At 43.3% G+C, this 24,575-nt stretch overlaps 1 protein-coding gene across 1 annotated transcript in view; it reads right to left on the reverse strand.

Annotated features, from left to right (window-relative positions):
• LOC118096502 (rap1 GTPase-GDP dissociation stimulator 1-like) overlaps positions 1 to 11,872 on the reverse strand; it is a 44,086-nt gene extending 32,214 nt beyond the window's left edge. Inside the window, exons 1-2 of the mRNA XM_035138418.2 lie at positions 11,851 to 11,872; positions 3,999 to 4,109 (exon numbers count right to left, since the gene is read on the reverse strand). Of these exons, the coding sequence (XP_034994309.2) occupies positions 3,999 to 4,109; positions 11,851 to 11,872 (133 nt within the window). The remainder of the gene's footprint in view (positions 1 to 3,998; positions 4,110 to 11,850) is intronic.
• Positions 11,873 to 24,575: the final 12,703 nt, after the last annotated feature.

Raw genomic sequence — 24,575 nt, forward strand, 5'->3', positions numbered from 1 at the left:
GACACAAACCTGGATAGGCTGACTCAGAAGAGTGGGCTTGTCTTTAAAAACAAAGCAAAACCCCTCTCCTTTGTCTCTTAGGAAGGGCTACTCTCATCGTCTGCTTCCTTCAATCAGTTTCAGCTGGTTAAGCAGTAAACAGCTTCTACCAGATATGAGCTTGCTCAGCTAGAAATGAGGACTCAATCGGATTATATGTAAGTTAAGCATGTGTGTGCTTAGTTGATGAACTGGGTGGCAACCGCAGCCACTGTATCCCACAGAAAAATCCATCCCCAGGAATGCCACCTAAAGTGGTAACTGCTCTGTAACCATCACATCATGATTGAGTGAGGCCATCAACATGATAGATACCGGTTGTCTTTTCTTTCCATTTCACTGCAGCTCTGTGCCTCAAAAGAAACTGCAAATTGAGATGACTAGGGCGCTGGTGGTGTTCAGCTAAAGCCAGAAACACTGACATACATGTCTCAGTCCTAATACTGAACTCAGCTGCTTAGGTTGTAGTCAAAGTGGGCCTGAGAAATAAAGGGTGGACATCAGCAGCCTTGGCGGGGGAACCCCAAGGTTTGCAGACATAGAAATAATATTTGGCAAACCCCTCCCCCCAAACAGCCCAAGGAGGACTATGATCAGTAGCCACATAATGTTGTGGTCATTTCAGACAACCTGTTTATTAGATTGAATGCTCATTTCACACAACAATTAATAATAATAATAATAATAATAATAATAATAATAATAATAATACCCTGCCCATTTGGCTGGGTTTCCCTAGCCACTCTGTGCGGCTTACAGCATATCCAAAAAACACAATAATAGGTTATACAATGCTAGCTATGTAGTGAGTATTCATTCTGATTCGTTTACTGGGCAGTTAATACAAGATAATGTCAAGCAGTTATTGCCTCACACTTTTCAGTGTCTTTTCCCCGTCACTTTGCTATTTTTTTTTTTGGGGGGGGAGCAGGTTTGTTGAAAATGGGCACCAAATCCACTTTAATTGGAAAATCTTAATTCGCTGGTAGGCTTTTGAGTCTCCTGCAAAACAGTCCAGAGGCACCCTGAGTGTCTGTCTGTTGTTGAGGTGGGGTGTGTGACGATTGGAAAACCAAGGGGAGGTGGAATGGAATGGAGTATCCTTTAAGGAGGCACACCTGGCTGGCTGAAACACAGAACACTCCTTGCGGCAATACTCTACTGCAGGTGGTATTTGTATGAATACAGTACATTAGAAATACCTTATAGTGGCAATTATATTCTTCTACCATTACATCATAGATCATTTCTGGCCACTGTTGGGCACTGGATTTAGGTAAGCTTTTGAATTTGAGGCCATAAGCATACATAACATAGTCTGGAGCGATGACGTCACCACTTTGCACTAACTTTGAACTGTCCTAAATGCCTGAAATCCAACACTGTCAGCAGCCTCCAGCTGGCAGTACGGGTGCATACTAATGACATCATCAACATGTGCCAACCACATGAGGGGCAGGAAAACATTCATGAAATTTTAGACATTAGGAAGAGGCAGTGTCCCCCCTGTTTTGGCTCCACTGCAAGAAGGAATGATGTGTCCACCGTACAGCTAACGCTGAGGCCTGCTATGAGTGGCACTTTCTGACATGAAAGTTGTCAAATGGTTGCTCTCGTGCTGCACACACTTTGCCACCCTTAAGGCCAGGTTATGTCGTTATGGCAACCACACAAAACACTTCCCTCCTCTGATGAGCAGGTGACAGCTGCTTGGCGAAGGCTGACAAGTGAAATAAGCTGCTGCCACCTCAGTGAAGCATAAGTTAAGAAGCAGTTAACAATAAATAATTGAACTGCCTCAGCTAAGCCTCCCTAACTACCAAGAAGTATTCAATACAATACAATACAATAGTATTCTATTTCCCAGGGAACAAATACAAATTACCAAAAGATGGCTGATATTCTCAGTTATTGTGTCTGTCAGATTAGTTGACATGATTAAGGGTTTTATTTGAGGCTAATGTGTGCTGAAATTAGAGTCGAGAGCCTGTGTATGTATCACCTCTTTTTCTTCTTGAGTTAAGTAACTGAGCTAAGGCCCAACACTTCCACAAGCCAGTGCTTTTCAAACTTTTTACTTTCAGGAGATTCTCCTCACACCTGTTTGCCTGCAGAATTTCTCCATTTCAGAAAAGATTCTGGATGAGATGTTTAAGGCCTCCCCCAATCTAGTACCTTCCAGGTATTGTCGGACTGAAGGAGGGTCTACACCCCCATCGTTTTGCCCGGACACTGAGGTCCAGTACCGAGGGCCTTCTGGCGGTTCCCTTGTTGCGACAAGTCAAGTTGCAGGGAACAAGGCAGAGGGCCTTCTCAGTGGCGGCGCCCTCCCATCAGATGTCAAAGAGAAAAACAGCTACCAGATTTTTAGAAGACATCTGAAGGCAGCCCTGTTTAGGGAGGCTTTTAATATTTAATCGATTATTTTATTTTTCTGTTGGAAGCCGCCCAGAGTGGCTGGGGAAACCCAGCCAGATGGGTCGGGTAAAAATAATAAATAATAATAATAATAATAATAATAATTACTACTACTACTACTACTACAATGCCCACCATCCCTGACCATTGGCCATGCTGCCTGGGGCTGATGAGAGTTGGAGTCCAATGCATCTGGAAGGGGGGGGCAGGTCGGAGAAGATTGTTTTAGGAATACAAAAATGGTAATGTTTTTATTTTCAAATTTATTTTAGTTTCCCATTGCTCTCAGTGGTAACAGTTGCAACTTTTCTTACATTGGTTCTCTAATGCTTTATCATCCTCCAATGAGGACTCCTAGCTCTTTAGTGCAGGCACCCCCATACTCGGCCCTCCAGATGTTTTTGGCCTACAACTCCCATCATCCCTAGCTAACAGGACCAGTGGTCAGGGAGGATGGGAACTGTAGTCCCTTAACATCTGGAGGGCCAAGTTTGGGGATGCCTGCTTTAATGACTCCCACTCAGAGAAATGCCTGGTAGGCAGAAAAGTGATGCAGATAACTGTCATCACAATGTCACAAATGGCCAGTTCCTCTCCTGGCAGGCAGGTGACATCAGCTCAATGTCACAATGACCAGTCTCTCTCTCACTGTCTCAAGCAGGCAACAGCATTTGGGCACCTCTCTCACCAAGGCAAGCAGGAATCCATGGGCACAGCCTTTATTTCTCTTAATTGTGGTGGACAGCAGCCATATGTGGGCACAGTGGCCACCAGGATCTCTCTTATTCAATAAGAGAAGCAGCAGGCAAGGGGAGCTGGCAGGTAGGCACCCTAGGTTATTATTCCCTGACTTCTACAATAAGGATATACCCCAGAGCGGCTTAGCACAACAACTTAAAGATTGGTACAGGAATGGGGCTTAATGTTGGCAGCAGCCCAGATACAATAGCAAGACAATTTGCAGAGTCAGCCAAAGCTTGGCATAGTTTGATAGAGATGATGGTAGGTTGCAGGTGGCCAGAAGAATAGCAAGCCCTGGCCTGACACCCATATATGATGGAAGAGCTCACTCACATTTTCAGCATGTGCCCAACAGAGGGGAAATTGGAAGGAGACAGACAACAGGGCACAATTGGAAGCAGGTGCGGCCAACAGTAGCGAACAGAGGCAGGCATTGTCTGACACATCTGATACTGCAGGACTTCAGCTTTCAGCATGTGTCTCAAGGGGCAAATAGCAGGTGGGGGAGAATGGAAGCTGGTAGGCACAGATGCAACAGAATATGAGGCGGGGAGAAATGAGAGAGAACACAGGCAGAGAAGAGACGGTATGGAGCAGAAATGCCAATGATTATCCTAAACTTGGCAGTGTGCTGCTGACATCAAATCACAGGGCAGCTCAGGGAACCCCAGCAATATCTAGCTGGCCTTCAGATTTGAAAAGAAAAAGCTTATATTAATAACGTTGTCATTAAATATTACTGTGTTGAGCACTAAGGCTTGGGCTGAACCAGCATAAAACGTATTTCAATTATACTTAACTATCTTCAGCCAGAGCTTGAAGAACTCCATCTAGACTTTTGAAAATCTGTTCTTCACCTTCGGAGTCCCCTCCATCAAATCTGAGATGTTCCAGGTGTAGATTCAGGGACTCTGTTCAGAAGGTAAAAATAAGTGATTATTGTTTGTTTATGATGTTACCCATATATTAAAGAAGCATGGGAGGTTACTGTGTGTAGGGTGTTTTGTGTGTGTTTGTGCGTGCGTGCGTGCATGTGTGCGTGTGTGTCATTTAAAGACCAATCACAAATTTTACTCATATTTGCTCTCCTTCCCAGAAACATCTAATTCACCATAAACAAAATAATGTAAAGATGTATGGAATATATGAGTATACACATATGTTGAGCATTTTTTTAAAAAAAGTCTAAATTTTATGCTAACCAAATCCAGATTTTCTGCAAATGATAACTTTATACAAATATAGCAAACATGCATAATTTTTGCTCCATCTGTGATCCAAACCTGGTTCAGACACCATTTCTTCTTTATGAAAATACAAGGCAACCATCCTCTTGATTCAAATGTTGTAGTTTTACAAATAGCAAGAACCTTGAGTTAATCATTCAGTTTATACACCGTTTGCTTAAGAAAAAAAATCCAGGTGTTGTTATTTCCCTAGTGATTGGTTCAGTGGAATAACACCATATGCACAATGACTTTCAAAGTCTTTGAAAGACATTGGCCAGATGTAAGATCAGCTTGTTATGATTTAAAACTAAGATACAGGAGAGAAAAGAATAATTGTTGGTGGGAAGGCTGATTGAAGGGGGATACTGTATCTCCAAATGTAAAGATTTTAAACTGTACTCACATTTATGAGTAGAAAATTGGAAGTAGGATTTCCAATAATAAAATAGGAAACTATTTGTCTCCTACATGAGATGTAGGGTTTGTTCTTTCATTTCAAGCCAATGCTATATAGATGCATCTTCAAAACGTTAAGAATCCTATATTTAGCAGGATGCTCAAGTTAAGAATACCCTCATTTGCTGAGCATCCGTGGGTTAACTTCAAACACTATATGCTTCTTGTTCACATATATCAGAGTTCTCAACTTGAAGGTCCAATACATGTGTTGAGTGCTTTCAGATGCTATAGAGGAGAGGCTACCCAGTCAGATGGGCAGAGGTACAAATAATAAAATTATTATTATTCAGGCACCACATTGAAATGATCCTTATGAAAAAGAATCAATGTGTGCCTGGCTGAAGAGAAGGGCAATCATATGCATCTTGTAGAATGCAAAAGTAATGCTTCAGACTAGCCCAGGTGGGTTTGGGTCCAGTAGGTATCCAGTTGGAGGCAAGAGAGAGGGTAAAGGAGGATGAGCATTAACCTAAAATGAGAATTAAGAGAAGCACTGGGGCAAGCGTTGGAGCAGAGGAATGTCCTTCAATAGTCATGTATTCAGAGCAATGCAAACCAAACAGCTCACGAGAGACAACTGGAATGTGGATTCTCCTAGGATGATCACACTGCAGACCCTCCTTTAAAACTATGACTGAACAGGGAGAATATAATGAGAAGATGTCGCCTATGGGACTTTGAAGTGGTTTGCAGTACAGTGAAAGCAGAAGGCTGTAGATAGGCAGACAGAGGAATAAGGGGGGAAAAGATAGTCTCTCGTATCTGGTGTAATGAGGCTAAAAATATATTTCTATAGCAATAATGACTTTGCAGTGACCCTTGTAAAAGGGAACCCCGTTTAAGCAGTTCTTACAAATACAGTATCATTAAGCAGTGCAAGGCCAGCTTCATATGAAAATTGCATCCATTTCAACTCTTTCAGATCGTTCTTAACAGGAATCAATAGCTATTCAGAGGTAGCTATTATTAGCACACCTGTGGAGTTTATTTTGTTATTGTTCATTGATAGTTAAGGCCTGGATCTTCATGACAACCTTATGAGGTACTCTAAGCTGGGAAATAGTGCACCCAATGAGCTTTATGTCTGCCTGTGGATTTGAAGCCTGCAATGTCAGATTTAGGTTCAGCACTTGAACCACTGCACCATACGTGCTCTCCATCTCCACTACATGCCATACCGATCTGTCATTCAGCAGTATAGCATCACACCTCTCATCTGATAGAAGTGGATGAAGCATTTTGGAATGTGGAAAAATAGGTAAAGGTAAAGGGACCCCTGACCATTAGGTCCAGTTGTGACCGACTCTGGGGTTGCGGCGCTCATCTCGTGTTATTGGCCGAGGGAGCTGGTGTACAGCTTCCAGGTCATGTGGCCAGCATGACAAAGCCGCTTCTGGCGAACAAGAGCAGCACATGGAAATGCCGTTTATCTTCCCGCTGTAGTGGTACCTATTTATCTACTTGCACTTTGACGTGCTTTCGATGCTGGCCCAAATAGTGGTTTGTGCTGGCCCAAATAGTGGTTTATCTTCCCGCTGTAGTGGTTCCTATTTATCTACTTGCATTTTGACGTGCTTTCGAAATGCTAGGTTGGCAGGAGCTGGGACCAAGCAACGGGAGCTCACCCCGTCACAGGGATTCGAACCGCTGACCCAGGTGGCGCATGGAAAAATAGTAGCTTGAAAATATGCACAATGTATGACATCAGCTTGGAGATTCTTCAGAAGAAAGTCTTGTGAAGTTTTTGAGGTCAATCCTTCACAGAGTATTTTAAGTCAAGGTTAGGTAACCTTCCTCACCCCCAAGGGCCACATCTACTCCTGGCCGCCAACTCCAAACATATTCTTCTTACATACTTACCCAACGTATTGAAAACTCCTACACACTTGCAGGAAATGTACAATATATACCCACGTGTAACTCTTGGGTTGGCAACCAAGGCAGGGGTTTATTGTCCAGGGGATATTCCTGCATCACAGGGGGTTGGCCTAGATGACCCTCAGGATGGCTTCCAACTCTACAATTCTCTGTTTCTTTCTACCATAACTGACATACAAAGCAGAGTGAAACTTGTAATTGCTGGAAACGAATGTTTTCACATATCTTTTTCAGCGGCACAGTTGGATTTTGAAATAAGGAGCCAATTTTAAGACTTGGCAATGGAGAGAATTCTGTTATGTAAATGAAACAGTGCTGAAGACAGAAGAGAAAACAAAGTTACTTTCCATGCTAAAGCAATGAGTATTGGGGCACGCTCTCTCTTTGTGTGTGAGCTTTGCATCTAGTGTCCTAGGGTTGGCTTTTGTTAGGTTTCCAAGTCTGGAATATTGTGAGCATCTGTATTTAAATATCTTGCAACAGGTCAGTCAAGCTTTTTCATTGTGATTGTTGATGTGACCCTCCTCCAAATGGATAGAAAAGGCTGTAGCTCAGTGGCAGAACATCTACTTTGGATGCAGAAGGTTCCAGATTTGATTCCTGGCATCTCCAGGCAGGTATAAGAGAAACCCACCGTCTGAAATCCTGGAGACCTGTTGCCAGTGTAGCCAACATGGTGCTTGCTCTCTATATATCTGACTCCAACTCCCATTTAGCCACAGCCAGCATGGTCAAAGGATGATGAAGGATGATGTAATTTGTAGTCCAACAACATCTGGGAAGCATCATGTTTGCTACCCATGGTATAGGCAGTAACTGAGCTAGATGAACCAATAGTTTGACTCAGTATAAGACAGCTTCCTATGCTTAGTTTCCCCAACATACTGCATGTAACATCTAGGTTGCTTGCCTTCTATAAATAGCACGATCTATTACATTTGCCGGACTTGCAGGCAATTTTCTGTAAAATGCAATGGGTTTTTACCAGGCACTCTGCTTTTTGAAGGTGACAGATTCTCAGAGATAAGTACAGGTGCAAGCTTTAATCAGTAGATTAATCGGCTACAGCTTTAATTGATTCATTGGTGGGGCTGAAAGTTAAGGACATACGTGCTTGAAACTATTTTGGTTCCACTGTGCTACTATAGATAGAAATGAACAAGAAAATGTTACAGATTGCGTTTCCTTCCAGCAACATAAAGGGGTAATTGTTTGCTTGAAAGGTATCTTGCATTTTGTTCAATTTCTCAAAAAGAGATTCAGTAAAAGCTAACTTTTAAAAGTTAAAGCAATTAAAAGATGGATGATTAATCACCTAGTAACAATTCACTATGTGCCAGTCCTTGCATATAATAGGAGGGTATGTATAAGAAATGGTTCCCTTCAAAATACATGCACACACTTAATAATCATTTGTTGCAGTTCCTACATTATATCTATATATGTCTCTCATATATGAAATACGAATTTGCTTTCTTAATTTAGCATGAGTTTTACTTACCCATGGATGCTGCAGTTTTCCAGACTGGAGATAATAAAGAGCACACGGTCTGTGAAGCTCTCCCTTTAACAGCTACCAAGCTGTGAGCAAGGAGAATATTTTATAACTCTCCAGCAGACATACAGTCAGTCCACAGCTTCCCTCTTCCCTCTCCCTTATGACCCTGTACTTTAAATGCTTCTAATACGTCTTAATTACTTAATCTCCAGCACTGCCTGTTTCCTCTTTAGATGTCATTAAGAGAAAGGGAAACATCGGAGTAATTATCATACAAAAAGCCACCCCTAAAACACAATGTGTGGCTTCATGGCAATTTTGATTACATTTTGTCAAATTCTCATCTCTGGGATTGTCAAGGCTTTCTAGGCATCTAAGAGTGCCGCTACAGATTCAATTCTGCGTGGCTCAAGTTCGGCTCAGAATCACCTTGGCTTCAACTTAATACATGGCTTAGCACAGGGGAGCCATTTGGAGCGGAGCAGCCTGAGCCGAGCTTGGCCATTAAAAACAACACACTGCTGTGCAGTATGTCCTTCAGAATTGTTCTCCAGCATTTGGTATGTCAGGTAGGAATCTACATCAACTGAACTCAGTCATGAAAAAATGATTGCATAAGGGAATGATATAACTGTTGAATTCAGTAAACCTCCTTCATCGCAAAATACTGAACTAGATACAGGCAGTGCTTTTTTTCTGGGGGTACACGGGTAAACATTTTGTGAATCTAATGAGAGAAGAAACTAAAATTTTTAAAATTTTAAGTTTCTTCTCTAGAACGGTAAACTGTCAGTTCCGTCGAATAGCATGGTAAATAATCAATTCCTTTGCTACCCCTGATGGCGGCCTCATTTCCTGAGTCTCAGATGGAAGCGAGTGTTTAATGTGTGAAGTAGGAGCTGGAATCTGGCTCAGTGTTTGGTCAGTTTTGCTGTTACCATCTTCAATGGCAGCTTCATTTCCTTTCCCGGTGTAATGCACGGTTTTTGTACTTTTGTCAATTTACTGCATTTATTTTTTCCGATTTGAACTATGAAATGGTGATTTTCTTGAGTCAAAATGAGAGCACCGCTGAACTTTTTTTAAAAAAGAAAAGAAAAAAAGCACTGGGTACAGGTCAGTGGGAATGGAAAATTCAAGCCCCTTACAGACTTTTGATACCCAGTAATGATTAGCATTTATGATGATCTGCCTGGTTTGTTTGTGTCCTTGAATGAAAGGTGGCCAGTCTTGAGCTGAGGACTTTAGCAGTAAGTTTGGCCATTTTGCTACTGTGATGGCTTGCAGGTGAACTACTGCTACTACCAGTACAACACAATTCAGATGAAACAAGGAAACAGAAGGATCCCATATGATCTTAAAAGCTGCTGGTTCTGACTGGGCTGCTCAGTCTGAACAGCTCATCACTGAGGTGCTGTCCATCTGCTGAATGAAGCACTAATTTCCAGGCCCTTACTCATTATGTTACTCACAGAAGGTTTTTCAGACAGTGTTGGAGACATGATTTATCATGATGTGGGAGATGGCCTCTCTGGCCATGCTGAAGCTGCTTAACTCCATGCTAAAGGAGATCTGCTTGCTCTCCTGCAAACAATCCCAAGGGCCATTCTTGGCATCTCCAAGAAGGAGTGGGCAGCTGGAGGTGGGAGATATCTCTCTCTGCTTGAAAGCCTTGGGTGCTGCTGCTGTCAGACAGACAATAGGAGGTTACTTGGACAAATAATCTGACCTGGTATAATGTGACTTGCTGTTTATTAGGGCTGTCCACCAGATTTGGCCAAATCCCAAATGGAATGAGGCTGATTTGGGCCAAATTGGGCCCTGTACAGATCAGATGGGAGCCGCTACAAAGAACTAGAGAGGAGATTGGATTGTCCTAAATCAATTTGTAGGTAATTGTACTGATCTGTAGCTCAAAACAGAAAGCCAGACAGACAAGTCTTCAAACTCTTGAAATGATTAATTACAACACCATATAAAGAAAACGGGAGGGGTGATTGCTTGAAGAATTATTTTCAAAAAGGTGGCTAGTGTAAAAACCCCATGGAGCTGCCCATTCTTCTGAGTGGTGCCTTTACATCCATCTACGGTTCTGCACTAATGACATCAATAACCAAATGTCTATCTAATGTGGTATTTTGTTTCCAATACATGCCAGCCTGATGATTCTTGGAAAGCTAATCATAATGACACGAAACTACCATGATTACTAGCTCTTGGGGAAAAAAATCTGCATGTTAGTTTGCTGATTTCTCTGGCCTTCAAAACTTTGCCCAGATCAAAATAATCCATCACTATGCCTTGCCCTAGAAAAACCTTCCCAAATGAAAGCACTTCTAGGCACAATAAACACCAACAGGCACAATAAAACTATATGATCAGTTTATAAGATAAGAAAACAATATAAAGTAGTCTAAGTACTCATAAACAAGTTATAGTTGTATAAGTTACTAAGTACTCATAAAACAAGTAATAATTGGGTTTAAGAGACACACCACTTACATATGGGGGCAATATAACAGTCCCTTGACTATGGTGAATTGACAACACAGAGGACTGGGTTAGGTACAGAGCAATCTGTATAAACAGAACTATTTGCTCTTTGCAAAAGACTGCAACAGAATGAAATACAGAGTTTATGAGTAAAGACAGAGTAAAGTGCAAGCGATAAACTCATCTTCTGTACCATACATCATTGTGCAAGTGCTGTGAATACCAATAAGAAACTCAAGATGCTTTGCGAAGCAGTGGTAGGCAAACAATCTCCATAAAAATATTACACACTGTCAAAAATCAGTTGTGAAGATCATTGCCACAGCTGCTCAGAGACTAGCAGCCCTCCTACGAGGGCTGGTTTATACATGCAGGTACTGGGCAATGGCTGTGGCATCAGATGATGAGCCACATGAACAAGTGGTTCACTTCTGGTAGAAATTTTATATGGACTCATATCACATCAAATGCAATGCATTTTAGGGGGCGTGTGTCCATACCTTCATTTGACAGTCCTATTAATGTCTTGCTCATATCTAAGTTGAGGAGGAGGACTGAATTCTTCACCCCATCCCCAAGTCTTTTCCTTTCAGTAGCGGTATGTTGAGCTTTCTTCTCACACAACTATTTGCGACGTGTTACTGAAAGGATGCGGGTGGTGCTGTGGTCTAAACCACAGAGTCTAGGGCTTGCCGATCAGAAGGTTGGTGGTTCGAATCCCCGCGACGGGGTGAGCTCCCGTTCAGTCCCAGCTCCTGCCCACCTAGCAGTTCAAAAGCACATCAAAGTGCAAGTAGATAAATAGGTACCGCTCCGGCAGGAAGTTAAAACGGCGTTTCTGTGTGCTGCTCTGGTTAGTCAGGCTGGCCACATGACCTGGAAACTTTCTGTGGACAAACGCCGGCTCCCTCGGCCAGTAAAGCGAGATGAGCACACAACCCCAGAGTCATCCATGCCTGGATCTAACAGTCAGGGGTACCTTTACCTTTACCTTTACTGAAAAGAAAAGACATCACATCGGGTGTGGGTCTAAAACCGAATCCCCATTCCTCACGGTACACACTTGCACTTTATGGTGTAACAGCACCACAATACCTAGCGCCATGTTCTGGATCATGTTGCGAAATTGTGCCCGGTCTTATTTCTTAGAGCAGTGGTGCATAGGACTGGACTGTGTCCTGCCCACCTACCCCAAGTTTCACAGAAAATTGTTATCCAGAAGAATGGAAAGGGACATGCCTTCATCCTGGAAGGAAACTGGGGAAGGGAAAATGAGACAGGGAGATGTCACCATTAACGGCTTGGAGAACCAGCTTTCCCCCAATGACTTCTGGGCTAGTTCACACTTGCATTTTTACCACATGGTGGCAGTAACATGCTGCAAATCACCTTTATCAATAGGTCTTCACAGTTAAAACATCCCATGTAGACCTTTCATACCATCTCACGTCATCTCCAACATATTTTGGGTTTTTTTTGTGAGATACAATTCACTGTTTGTTTGTTTTTAGATTCTTTATCTCAGCATGCTTTGACAAAGCTTGAGATCTTTCCCTTTCTGAATCTTTAGATGGTGGTTGTATCATGCCCTTTACCTATACCCAGCCTGAGGAAGAGTTCTGTGAAACTCAAAAACTAGCTCAGCACATTGTGACTTTTAGATAGTTCTTATCAATGTATTGTGGGGGTAAGGGTGCTTGGATTCAATGGACCAGCACTGCTGCCTGTACTTTTGTTTGTGCACATGTATCTTCCATACCTTCTGCTGCTGTTCATGGAGGTTAGAGAAAACAAGTGATCTATTGTCCTGAACCCCTGGCCTACCTGGCAGCAAGTCAGTATGTCAAGTCTCCAGTCCAGGGTCCACATATCCAAAGTCTCCAGTCCACAATCCACATATCCAAAGTCCAAACCGTAGCAGTCCCACAGAGATCCTGCTGCAGCCAAACTGAGGTCCACCAACATGGGTAGCTGTGCAGACACAACACCTCAACTCTACTGCCCCTTTATCCTTTGCATGCTGATTGCAGCATCTGGGCTTGATGAGACATATGATCCTCACCTGTTTCAAGCCTACTCCAGCAGAGAAACCACACACTTCCTCCCAGAGCTAGTGAGCTGGCTGTGGGCCCTTGCCTGCCTCAGAGTTCTGGAGCACCCTGCCTGTTGTTCCCTATGCCTCAGACCCTGCCGTGTTCATAGGTCCTGCTGCTCTGATTCCCCATCCCCTCGTGATCCTCTATCACCCTGTGAGTACTTCTGACACCAACCTCTCCTTCCCCATCCCCAGCTTGCCCAGGTATGTCCCAGTCCCGGCTACACCCTTCGCCCGGATCCTCTTCCTCCTCCCTGTTGTCCTGCCAGTTCATGACATCCATTTGCATGTATGAACCAGGCCTTTGAATTGACCAAGTTGCTCCCACACTGCTTTGCCAATGTTTGAATGAAGCAAGTCATGTAGGCCAGCTTTCAATCATCTGGCACCATCCAGATGTTTTGGACTACAACTCCCATCTGCCCTGGTAGCATGGCTGGATGGGAGCTGTGGTCTAAAACTGCAAAGGCTGGTGAAGGCTGAGGTAGGTACTAGTACATTCCCCATTACTGTTCATTTGTTTTCCCCGTCTTTCTTTATTTGAAAGGATGAATTAGCAAGAAGCTATTAAAGATCTAAAATGCTCTCCTTGTTATAAGGCTTCTGATATAAGCCAAGCAACAATGATTAAGTTCTTACTGTTTTGGTTTGCTTTTTACAGAGAGGGATGTAATGTAATTATATGCTGCTATGAAAACTAAATTTAGGAGCAGAAAAGTAGACACTGTTGCATAATCACTCATTTGAATGCTGTCTGATTTTACTCAGTCTCCTCAATTACTTATGCAAAAAGGTGTTTTGGCTGAGTCTCTCTACTCAAAAGAAAGTGGGTTAGAGAACAGATCAGGGCTGAACTAGAAGTTTCACAGTAGACTGAAATCTGGGACTGCAATTGTTAGCAAACATCTAAATGGTGGTGTGGTGGAACTTGGCTCATGGGAAGTGGCAAGTGTGGGGTGTAGCACCCACTGCTTTCCTCCCTGGAAACTCTCCCTCAGACTCTCTACCCTGCAGTGTGGCTAATGTGTCTGGATGGGAATATTAGATAAAACTGGGTCAGGCGCAAAACATGCCTGAGGGGAAGCCAAAAATGGCTCCCTGCCCTCCCACCACGTCAAGTTGCATAACCCCGAGCAAAGTTATTTCGGTACCTGAGGGAAAAAAGAAAATCCCACAAACACTTCCCCTGGCTGTAAAAATACAATTATAACAGATTAAATAACTAACCATTTGCATCTCTCTCGTGACACCCCAAATCTGCCTGAGGCATCTGCCTCATGCTGTCCAGTGGTGACTCTGGCCCTGTAGGTGGGTGGGAGGTGGCAGGAGAAGGTGAAAAAGCCCCCTCACCTTTTCTCCTCTGCAAATCATGACCTCTCCTAATAGGTTTTGCAGCAGTTCAGTGACTGGGGCTCATAGACCTGTATCTGCTGTTGTATCTGCTAGTCAGCCCTTAGGCAACATGACACACAAAAATACAGTTTGAGCACTTGCTCAGGGCGCTGTGGAAAATCACATGTCCTCAAAATGCCCAGGGCTACCATTAATAGTTTTACAATACTTGTTGAGGTCTGCCACTGTGTTTGTTTCCATATTTTGGGTACTACTTTTCTGTGTCTATGCTCTGAGAGTACATCTACACTCCAAGTGTATATTCGTTTTATACCAGTTCAGCTGTTGTGGCTTTCCTCAAGGAATTCTAGAAACTGTAATTTGGTGATGGAATATAAAACTGCTATTATATCCCTACCCTCTAATGCAGTGATGGGCAACCTTTTCAGCTTGGTGTGTCAAAATTTGCCAGAAAACCGAGCATAATTCTGGTGGTGTGTCACATCAAGAAAACAACAACAATTTCACGATATTTATAGCTTAAATAACAAAAATGTATAATTGTAATATATAACTGTATTTAATAAACCAAAAACTAATTATTTAACCAAACTAAACCAAAAACCCCTTATTTATCACAAAGTGCCCAGAGTTGTTGAGTTTTTTGGGGGGAGCTGCTAACCTTTGGAGGTTTCTTGGGGGTGTGTGCAAACATTGCTTTGCTTTTGGGGGGGTGCCCCAAAGCTGCTGCACTTTTTTTGGGGGGGGGAAGAGAACAAAAATAAATGACAAATAATACCTTCGCTGGAACTAACACGCAGCAACGACATAGTCTGCCAAAGCACCAAAAAACCCAGCACAGAACGGGTTAAAAAACGAACTCTGTTACACCCAAACACAGTCTGCCAACGCGCCAGAAAAGAAGCACAGAAAGGGTTAAAAAACAATCTCTGGCTACCAGCAACAACGAGACAAGCTGTAGCGGAGACAAGCTGTAGGAGGAGTGGGAGAACAAATGGGGGGGACGACAACAACAGCAGCACGAATGGGCCAATGGGGCGCGTGCCAGCAGTGAGGGCTCTGCGTGTCATGTCTGACACGCGTGTCATAGGTTCGCCATCACTGCTCTAATGCAAAACTATTTCCCCCATTGTTCCCTGAAGAGGTGGAATGACTGTTTTAAACCCTCTTATCTCTAGTGGAATGTCCACTCCCTAAGCACATTATTTCACTAGGTACGAGAGGCAAGTACACCTTTGAAAAACAGGAAACCTGAGCTGAAGTGCGTAGACATGGCTGTTTGAAAGACACTGAAATTTCCAAATTCACAATTCAGATTTTTCAACGTAAAGTTTCAGATGAAAATTTGTCTTGTGAATGTGAAGCTGAATGTGAAATTTTGCCTCAGAAGCTAAGAGGGACTTGTTGGCACCTCTTGAAGAAGAGGTAGGCTCTGCTAAGTAGGTAAAGTGAGGCAGCTGCCTCAGGTCATGGAGGCTGAGAGACAGAAATGTTGAAGGACCAAAGGTGTGTGCTTAATGGCCCTCCTTGCACTTCTTAAGCCTGCTGCCCTTGGGCGTGGTGAAGAAACCAGTGTTGAAGAAAGGTACAATTGCTGCTCATGTTGGCTTCTGCATAGAGTGTGTGTGATTTTCCCCCTTCATCCTAAGGAGCAAAATGTCTTGAGTTAACCCTGGCTTGATTGTTTGGTAAGCATCTCATAATGAGATCAAATACTATATGCTGTGACACTTCAGCAATTGTCACCGTATTGTCAAATGTTAGAAGCAGCAACTGTAGGATAAAGGTCAAGGGACCCCTGACCGTTAGGTCCAGTTGCAGATGACTCTGGGGTTGTGGCGCTCATCTCGCTTTACTGGCCGAGGGAGCCGGCATACAGCCTCCGGGTCATGTGGCCAGCATAACTAAGCCGCTTCTGGCGAACCAGAGCAGCGCATGGGAATGCCGTTTACCTTCCTGCCACCTATTTATCTACTTGCACTTTGATGTGCTTTCGAACTGCTAGGTTGGCAGGAGCTGGGACCGAGCAATGGGAGCTCACTACGTTGCAGGGATTTGAACCGCCAACCTTCTGGTTGGCAAGCCCTAGCCTCTGTGGTTTAGACCACAGCGCCACCCACATCCCTGTAGGATACCAGATACCAAATAGTCAGAAAATACCAGGGCATTCAGAAAATATGGCTTTAAAAAGTCAAATTATGGAGGGTAGATGAACCAATGACTAATAGCCTTCACAGCTAAATGAAACTTCCAGCTTCAAAAACCGATATCTCTGTTTACCATTACTGGGGAGTAAAAAACAGAAAGGGGTGCCTTTATTTCCTGTTCATGGGCTTTGTGGCACATCTGACTATTTTTGGAAACAGGATTATGGGGTAGTTGGACCTTTTGCCAGATACCATTTTTTATGTAGAACATTCAGCATCTAAATTCACCAAATGAAGCTTTGAGAAGAGAGTTTCGGGAGCAATTGCATTTCAGCTCTAAGGAAAATGGAGGGTTCTCTGTACAGCCCATTTGCTGAGCACGATGTTTCTGCAGCACAATAGCAAACAGGAGGCAAAGTGTAGGAGTGGGAGCAGAGGGTAACTATTATAGAGGATGAAACCAGAGCTCATGATCACACTTCCAACACATGCATTAAGCACTAAGAATGATTATTTTGTGAGACCTCGTTCTTCTTTTTCTTCGTCTGTCATATCGCAGGGGAGGACAAGCAGGCAGAAGGCACAACTTTTACCATATAAGCAGCCGAAAGTCACCGAGAATAGCACCTTGAACAGGTTTGTTGCCTAGAAATTGTGTGCCTTGAGGCTGAGGATGCCTCAGTAGCTGAGACCATCTTCTCCAATTAAACAGGGTGAAACAATTCTTCTGGAACACCAGCAGTAAAAAAAGCAAAATTTCTGCTTATGTGCCTTCTGAACAACATTTTATAGAATGTAATTTAAGGTTATTGCTGTCCCATCTCAAAAAGGGACAGAGCTGAGAAAGATGCAGAAAGGGCTCACTATCATCTGGAGTTTAAGCACCTTTCCCAAGGAAAGGCTAGAGATCAAAGATTTTTAGTGGAGAGTGGGGAAAGTAAAAGGGACTTAATTTAGGCTGAGTTTTATTATTGCATTTTATTATAGTATACATCTTGTTTAGTGCATTGGTAGCCCTTTCAGACCAAAAATAATTAAACAAACAACTTACAAAATCATAATGTACAGAGAATTAATAAAAAAGAAATTTCTCTCTTCATCTCAGGATCATAGGACCTTATCATCTTTCCTATTTGGGTCAAGGAAGGAAATGCTGGCTCCCTTGGCCTGAAAGTGAGATGAGTGCCGCAACCCCATAGTCACCTATGAATACAGCCCATTAAAATTAATGGGCACAATAATATTGGGTCCATTAACTTCAATGGGTCTACTCTGAGTAGGGCTAATAGTGGATAGTTTTAAAGCATATAATTGTCCTTTGCCTTCTTTTCACACTGAATTTATGAGCAGCCTTGGAATACTTACAAGTGGTTATCTAGAGGCATGGCAACACGGCAGTTGGGAAGCTAAAGAGAGCCAATGCTTGTTGATTGCTGGGACGAACAACAATTTCAGTTGGAGAGGTGAGAATCATTCCTGTTGCAGGGGAATTGTCATTTCCGATGATGAAGATGACAAGTGTTTCAAGAGCAAAGAAGTGATTAAGAGGAATCTGTGCAGGGAGCAATTTTGATCTGACTTGAATCTAGCTCTTGCTGGGAAGGGTGTTCACGATGGTTCAAGGTGCTGGAAGCTGTGAAATGCTCAGCCTGTGCTGATTTTCCCCTCTAAGTGGTGAATCATTCTTTTACAAGGCCCTCATGTTGCCTTTTTCTCAGACTTGTCACAACATTATTCTTAGCCTGACTTGTTGATGTGTTGAGAATGTTACTGAAGCAGCTCAGAGCATCTTTATCAAAAGCGTAAGCATCCTTTGCAACAGCTCATGTTGGCCAAACTCCCATTCTGAAGACATTTTCCCTAGTGCATTACATTTGCAGGCCTCCCTTCCCCTCTTTAAAGCTCCTCGGAGCAGGCTTTTCTTCTTGCATCTGGCTGTATTTTTTTGTTCCCCAGAACTACTCATGGCAATACTAATAGGAACCTTGCAATATTCTCAAATGACTTTTGTGTGAAATTGTCATTGTTGTGATGTCCTGAGATGTATCCCCTGAGGGGCAGAGTTGACATTGCAAGAACATTCGCTTCCCCTTGTTGCACTGTTGAGTTCAGTAAATTTTGTTCTGTTTGGTATCAAATCTCACCTGTAACCAGCTGTCTGCTCCTCCCAGTGATGTTATACAAGGATTGTATCCTGTTTCTGTGCATAGTTTGATATTATGAAGTAACTGCCTTGTCCTTTGGGATGCCTAGACATGGTCTTTCAGCTCTATGCCATTCCTATATTATTCACCCCTTGTTGGTGGTGACTTTACCTGCTCCTGTACTCTGTTCCTCAGATTCCTAGGGATGAGTTTATGCAATTGTGTATGGCATGACTGGTGAGGAAGAAGAAATCAAAACATAAAAGGGGCACAACCCTGCAGAGGTTAGTCATCGTAACCAAGGCTCAGTCCACATGAAGCCATGTGGTAAAACCATTTTTTTCTCCCCCCTTTTTATATATGATATTTTATTAAGTTCCCATTTTATCATATTTAAATACATCCTTGTTCTTCACAATAGTTTTTGCTCTTATGAGCTGTTCAACTTCCCTCCCTCCTGCCTCGTGGTTACCATATTTCCTTTCTATGTCATAGCATTTGTATCTTTTCCTCCTTATCTTTCTTGGTCAATTTTTAAAATAAATATAAGAAGGTATAAGTCATAGTCATTACAAGTCTTTTTAAATGAGTCCTGCTAGGGTTGTTAATTGTTTGCAATTGTCCTTCAAATATTGTACCAATTTAGCCCAGTCTTTTTGGAAAGCTTGATCACACTGCTTTCGGATTTTCCTGGTCAGCTTCGCCAATTCTGCATATTCCACCATCTTCGTCTGCCACTCTTCAATCGTTGGTAATTCCTGCTGTTTCCATTTTGGGGCTAAAAGAGTCCTTGCCATTTCTGAATCATTGCCTGCAAGTCTCAATGACTATCTGTTCCCACTAGGACCAGAGATGGCATGCTTTTGAATATCACTTGCTGGGGAAGAACAGCGGGAGAGGGTTATTTTGTTCCGTTATTGTCTGCTTGTAGAGTTCCCAGGGACATCTGGGCAGAGGCATAGCATGAGTTGGGCTTTGAGGGTGATTGCCCTGAGTGCATTTTTGGGGGGGATGCACTGCTCATGCTGCTCTCCCTGAGTCAGCACTGTGCCGTTTTGCGAGGCTGGGATCATTCCAGCCTCACAAAGTGGCCCAAGGCTGGTGTTGCTCTGGTGGCATCAGAAGCAAGCACTGGGCTGGTGTGTGGCGGGCCCTGTTCACTCTCTGCACCCTGCTTCCCTGGTGTGAGTGCCCTGGGCACCATGAAAAGATGCTCTGCCACTGCGCCCAGGAGTCCAGTAGGAGAAACAGGATGCTGTTCTAACAGGGCTTTGGGACTGATGCAGCAAAGCATACTTTTCTAATGTTGACTGTTCCCTCCAGACAACAAACTCTTCAGGTTTTTGTGTGTCTGTGTGGCATATTTGAATTCTACTCCTTAGAAAAAAGAGCATAACAATGAATCCTCTCTGACGCATTGTATTTTTGATGTGGAGCAGCCTTCCCTAGTCTAGTGTCCCCTAGATGGTTTGGACGACATCTCCCACCATCCCCAGCACACTGGGGAAGCTTGATGTGGAGGGTGTGTGCATGTGCAGTGTGATGTAGTGGTTAGAGGAGATCAGAGGAGATCAGGGTTCAAATTGCCACTCAGCCGTAAAGCTCACAGGGTTGTTGTGGGGATTAAATGAAGGTGGTGAAAACCAGGTACGGCACCTTGAGCTCCTTAGTGGAAAGGTAGGATACAAATGCATTAAATAAATAAACAGAGGAATTCAATGGTATTTCCTTCACCTAACACCTGAAAGGAGAAGTTGCTAGGGGCAACTTTTACCGCATAGAATAGAATCATAGAATCATAGAGTTGGAAGGGACCACAAGGGCCATCCAGTCCAACCCCCTGCCAAGCAGGAAACACCATCAAAGCATTCTTGACATATGCCTGTCAAGCCTCTGCTTAAAGACTTCCAAAGAAGGAGACTCCACCACACTCCTTGGCAGCAAATTCCACTGCCGAACAGCTCTTACTGTCAGGAAGTTCTTCCTAATGTTGAGGTGCAATCTTCTTAGTAGTAGTTTGAATCCATTGCTCTGTGTCCGCTTCTCTGGAGCAGCAGAAAATAACCTTTCTCCCTCTTCTATATCAGCGTTTCTCAACCGCTGTTCCGCGGCACACTAGTGTGCCGCGAGACGCTGGCTGGTGTGCCGCGATGTGCGGTGACGAGAAGGGCGATTTGCATTGTCACGTGCCTGGCGGCCGCCAAATACCAGCGCTAACCCGCCGGAAAGCAATATTTGGCAAGTGTTATTACAGTCATAATTATAATATAGGGCGGCACAGAGTTAAATTTTTTAACTTTTTTAATGGTGGTGTGCCTCGTGATTTTTTTCACAGAACAAGCGTGCCGTGGCCCAAAAAAGGTTGAGAAACACTGTTCTATATGACATCTTTTTATATATTTGAACACGGCTATCATATCACCCCTTAACCTTCTCTTCTCCAGGCTAAACATACCCAGCTCCCTAAGCCGTTCCTCATAAGGCATTGTTTCCAGGCCTTTGACCATTTTGGTTTCCCTCCTCTGGACACATTCCAGCTTGTCAGTATCCTTCTTGAACTGTGGTGCCCAGAACTGGACACAGTACTCCAGGTGAGGTCTGACCAGAGCAGAATACAGTGGTACTATTACTTCCCTTGATCTAGATCAGGCATCCCCAAACTGCGGCCCTCCAGATGTTTTGGCCTACAACTCCCATGATCCCTAGCTAACAGGACCAGTGGTCAGGGATGATGGGAATTGTAGTCCAAAACATCTGGAGGGCCGAAGTTTGGGGATGCCTGACCTAGATGCTATACTCCTATTGATGCAGCCCAGAATTACATTGGCTTTTTTAGCTGCTGCATCACACTGTTGACTCATGTCAAGTTTGTGGTCTACCAGGACTCCTAGATCCTTTTCACGTGCACTGCTCTCAAGCCAGGTGTCTCCCATCCTGTATTTGTGCCTTTCATATTTTTTTTGCCCAAGTGTAGTACTTTACATTTCTCCCTGTTAAAATTCATCTTGTTTGCTTTGGCCCATGATCTGCGTTGTATATAGACCAGCCTTACTTTTATAGCACTTAAATTCATTGTTGCTGAATCGTCTTCCATTGCTTTCAGTGTTGCACATTCAGTGCCAGATTGTGGTTCGTATACGGTATTTTGGGGAGCGAGCAAGAATTGATTGTCCAAGTAGTAGCTGAAGTCTTGAATTTGGAAAATTTCTCTTGACATGCATTGTAGCAATGCTGCAATTTGCAGAATGTAAAGTTGACAACACACCAAGCACCGTTCCCAGGGCAGTGTAACTGTGCTACACCAGGCCGACACCAATTCCCATATCTTGTCATTGCAACTTGTTATAGGTCAGATCCCTGGTGGCATTTGGGTGAAGCATGACAAATTAAATGGATGTTAACAGATGTCTTGCAGAATGCCTGCTACTGTACATTTGTCTAAGGAAACCACTGGACAGTGGCTGAGTAGTCTATGGTCTCAGGTCACAGCCACCTGGTTGAACCTAAACAGACCTGAATTGGGTCAGTGCCTGGTTGGCCGACCACAGGAAGGTCCATGTATGATGCCTTAAATTCTGTCATGAAAAAAGACAGGATGTAACTATTAATAATCACATTATAATAGCCTAGCTTGGATCCATATTCTGTGTGGAGAATACAGTGATACCTTGGTTCTCAAAAGCCTTGATTCCCAAACACTGAAAACCTGGAAGTAAGTGTTTGGTTTTTAAACATTTTCCGGAAGCTGAACATCAGATGTGTCTGTCAGCTATTGTTTCCAGGGCACCTGCACCAATCAGAAGCTGCACCTTGGTTTTCAAGCATTTTGGAAGTCAAACGGACTTCCGGAATGGATTAAGTTCGGTGCTTTTGCTATTTATTTGGCATTTTTATTTTTGAGGCTTTTATAGTTAATTTATTTTTGTGACTGTGTGGAACCCAGTTCAGCTACTGATTGATTGTGTGACTGCAGAAATGGATAAAAGCCCCCCCCCCCATCCAAACAATGACTATCATCAGTGCAGGTAAGAAAAAAATTAATTTTAATTTTTATCATCTACAACACTGTCTTATTTATTTTATAGTATAGTACATTGATTATTGCTTTCATTTTATGGATGAATGGTCTCATTAGATAGCAAAATTCATGTTTTAGGGGTTGTTTTTAAAAGTCTGAAACAGATTAATCCGTTTTGCATTACTTTCTATGGGAAAGTGTGTCTTGGTTTTGGAACACTTTGGGTTTGGAATGGACTTCCAGAACAGGTTAAGTTTGAGAACAAAGGTACCACTGTAAAGGCAAGAAATATTGTGATGAATATTATATCACATTTTACATTATTTACACATAATCTCAATAATACTTGTTATTACTCTGTAAGGTAGGCTTGTGTTAGATCTGCATGTCATAGATGGTGTTGTTGCCAAGAAGTTGACCTTGTTGTTGTTGTGGTTATTTCTTTAGCACCTTGACTCTGAAATCTCGAGGTTTGCTGGGAAAGTATGCAAAGTGAGAACTTTATGTATATGAGGCAAGAAAGTTGCTGTGCATGCTGGCTGACCTCTAACTTTGTAAATCAATAGGAAGACCTCACACTGACTATGCATTAGTGCTTGAGTTCCCTTGAAAATGCAAATGTCTTCCTGCCTGCCTGAACTGTAAGCTAATCAAACTATCCAAGACACATCAGAGAAATTTGGAACTGCCCTACTGGTTGCGTGACGAGGTTGCCAGACATCCCCCCTAAATAACTCACACTACACATAGAATTTTAGTTTGGGTTTTGGCATTAATTTGGCCACAACTTTATTTAAATACAATTAAATGTGAGTGTTGGCTTAGGCATTGGTTAATCCACCTGTCTCCGACTTCCCTAGCCGTATAGGGAAGTCAAGTAAACACCCCATGGGAGAGGAGGTAGCTGTGTCCAGGCACTCTCCCCTCGACCAGAAATGCTCCCCAAGGCTCATGCTCTGTAATGGCCCCAGCCCCCCCCCCCATTGTGGGGGTGTATGGATTAGAGCCCCGGAGCCCCAGGATTCCTTTAACGGAATACTTCTATGTGGAGCAGCATTTTAATGAGGGGTAAGCACCTCCATGCCAAACCCCTCCACCAACCAGAATTATTAACCAATGCCTAACCACCAACCTAACAAGCTGTGATGATTTGCTAAGCAGTAGGCAAAACCCAATGGCAACAGCCAATCAGCCAAATGGCAAAATTTCTACTGGGCCCTTGCAAAGCAAGCAACCCCATGAAAGGCAAAACAATGCCAGGCTAAACCATTAGAAAAGGCGGTGGGCAAGAGATCCAAAGCACTTTGCAAAAGTGAAACTAACTGTTGGACGCTGAGGTTTTAAGGGTCAGTCCCTGTCCATCAAAAATTGCTACATGCTCCCCCCCCAGCAACTCAGGATGGTCCTATCACACTCACTCCCTCTCAACCAGCACCACCCCCAACCCAGGGGATATATTTTAACCCTTCCGCAACCTGCACCTAATTGGAGAACGCGCTTAGTCACAGAACCACTCATTGGCATCACTTAAGGATTAGAACCCTCCACTGTGCAGGATGGGATTTAGTAGGTAGGAGAGGATATATTAATTGCACTTTATTCCTCCACGTCCCCCCTGCGTGTGGGTTGAACTGAGTTTAAAAATCCCACCCAGCAAAAATTAAAAGCATAGGAATTAGGCTGCAGAACTTATTTTGAGCAAGTCTAGCTATGAAGTAAGCTGGCTCCCCTTTCTTACCCCTCTTAACAAATTATAAAATATGATTTACTTACTCTTGCCTTGGCTTATAGCAATGACAGCAGTAAACACTATGCAGGCAAAATACTTATGTTTACAGTATAACCAGCTTCAGGCATGCACAGAGGCATGTCTGCATGAATTGCTACTCCAAGAAAGAGAGAGGAGAGAGGAACATGAAGTAGTATACTGTATGCGCCTTCTTCTCCAGTAGTCACCACAGTGGTAGTTCCAGAAAGTGCAGACCCATAAAGGGAGCCTCTGGAGGTCTGACCTGCACTCGCTGTCCCATTGTTACCTTCTCTCTGGTTGTTTGTTGGCAAGG

The sequence above is a fragment of the Zootoca vivipara genome, chromosome 5 (assembly GCF_965207765.1).
Source record: "Zootoca vivipara chromosome 5, rZooViv2.hap1.1, whole genome shotgun sequence".
Lineage (NCBI taxonomy): Eukaryota > Metazoa > Chordata > Lepidosauria > Squamata > Lacertidae > Zootoca > Zootoca vivipara.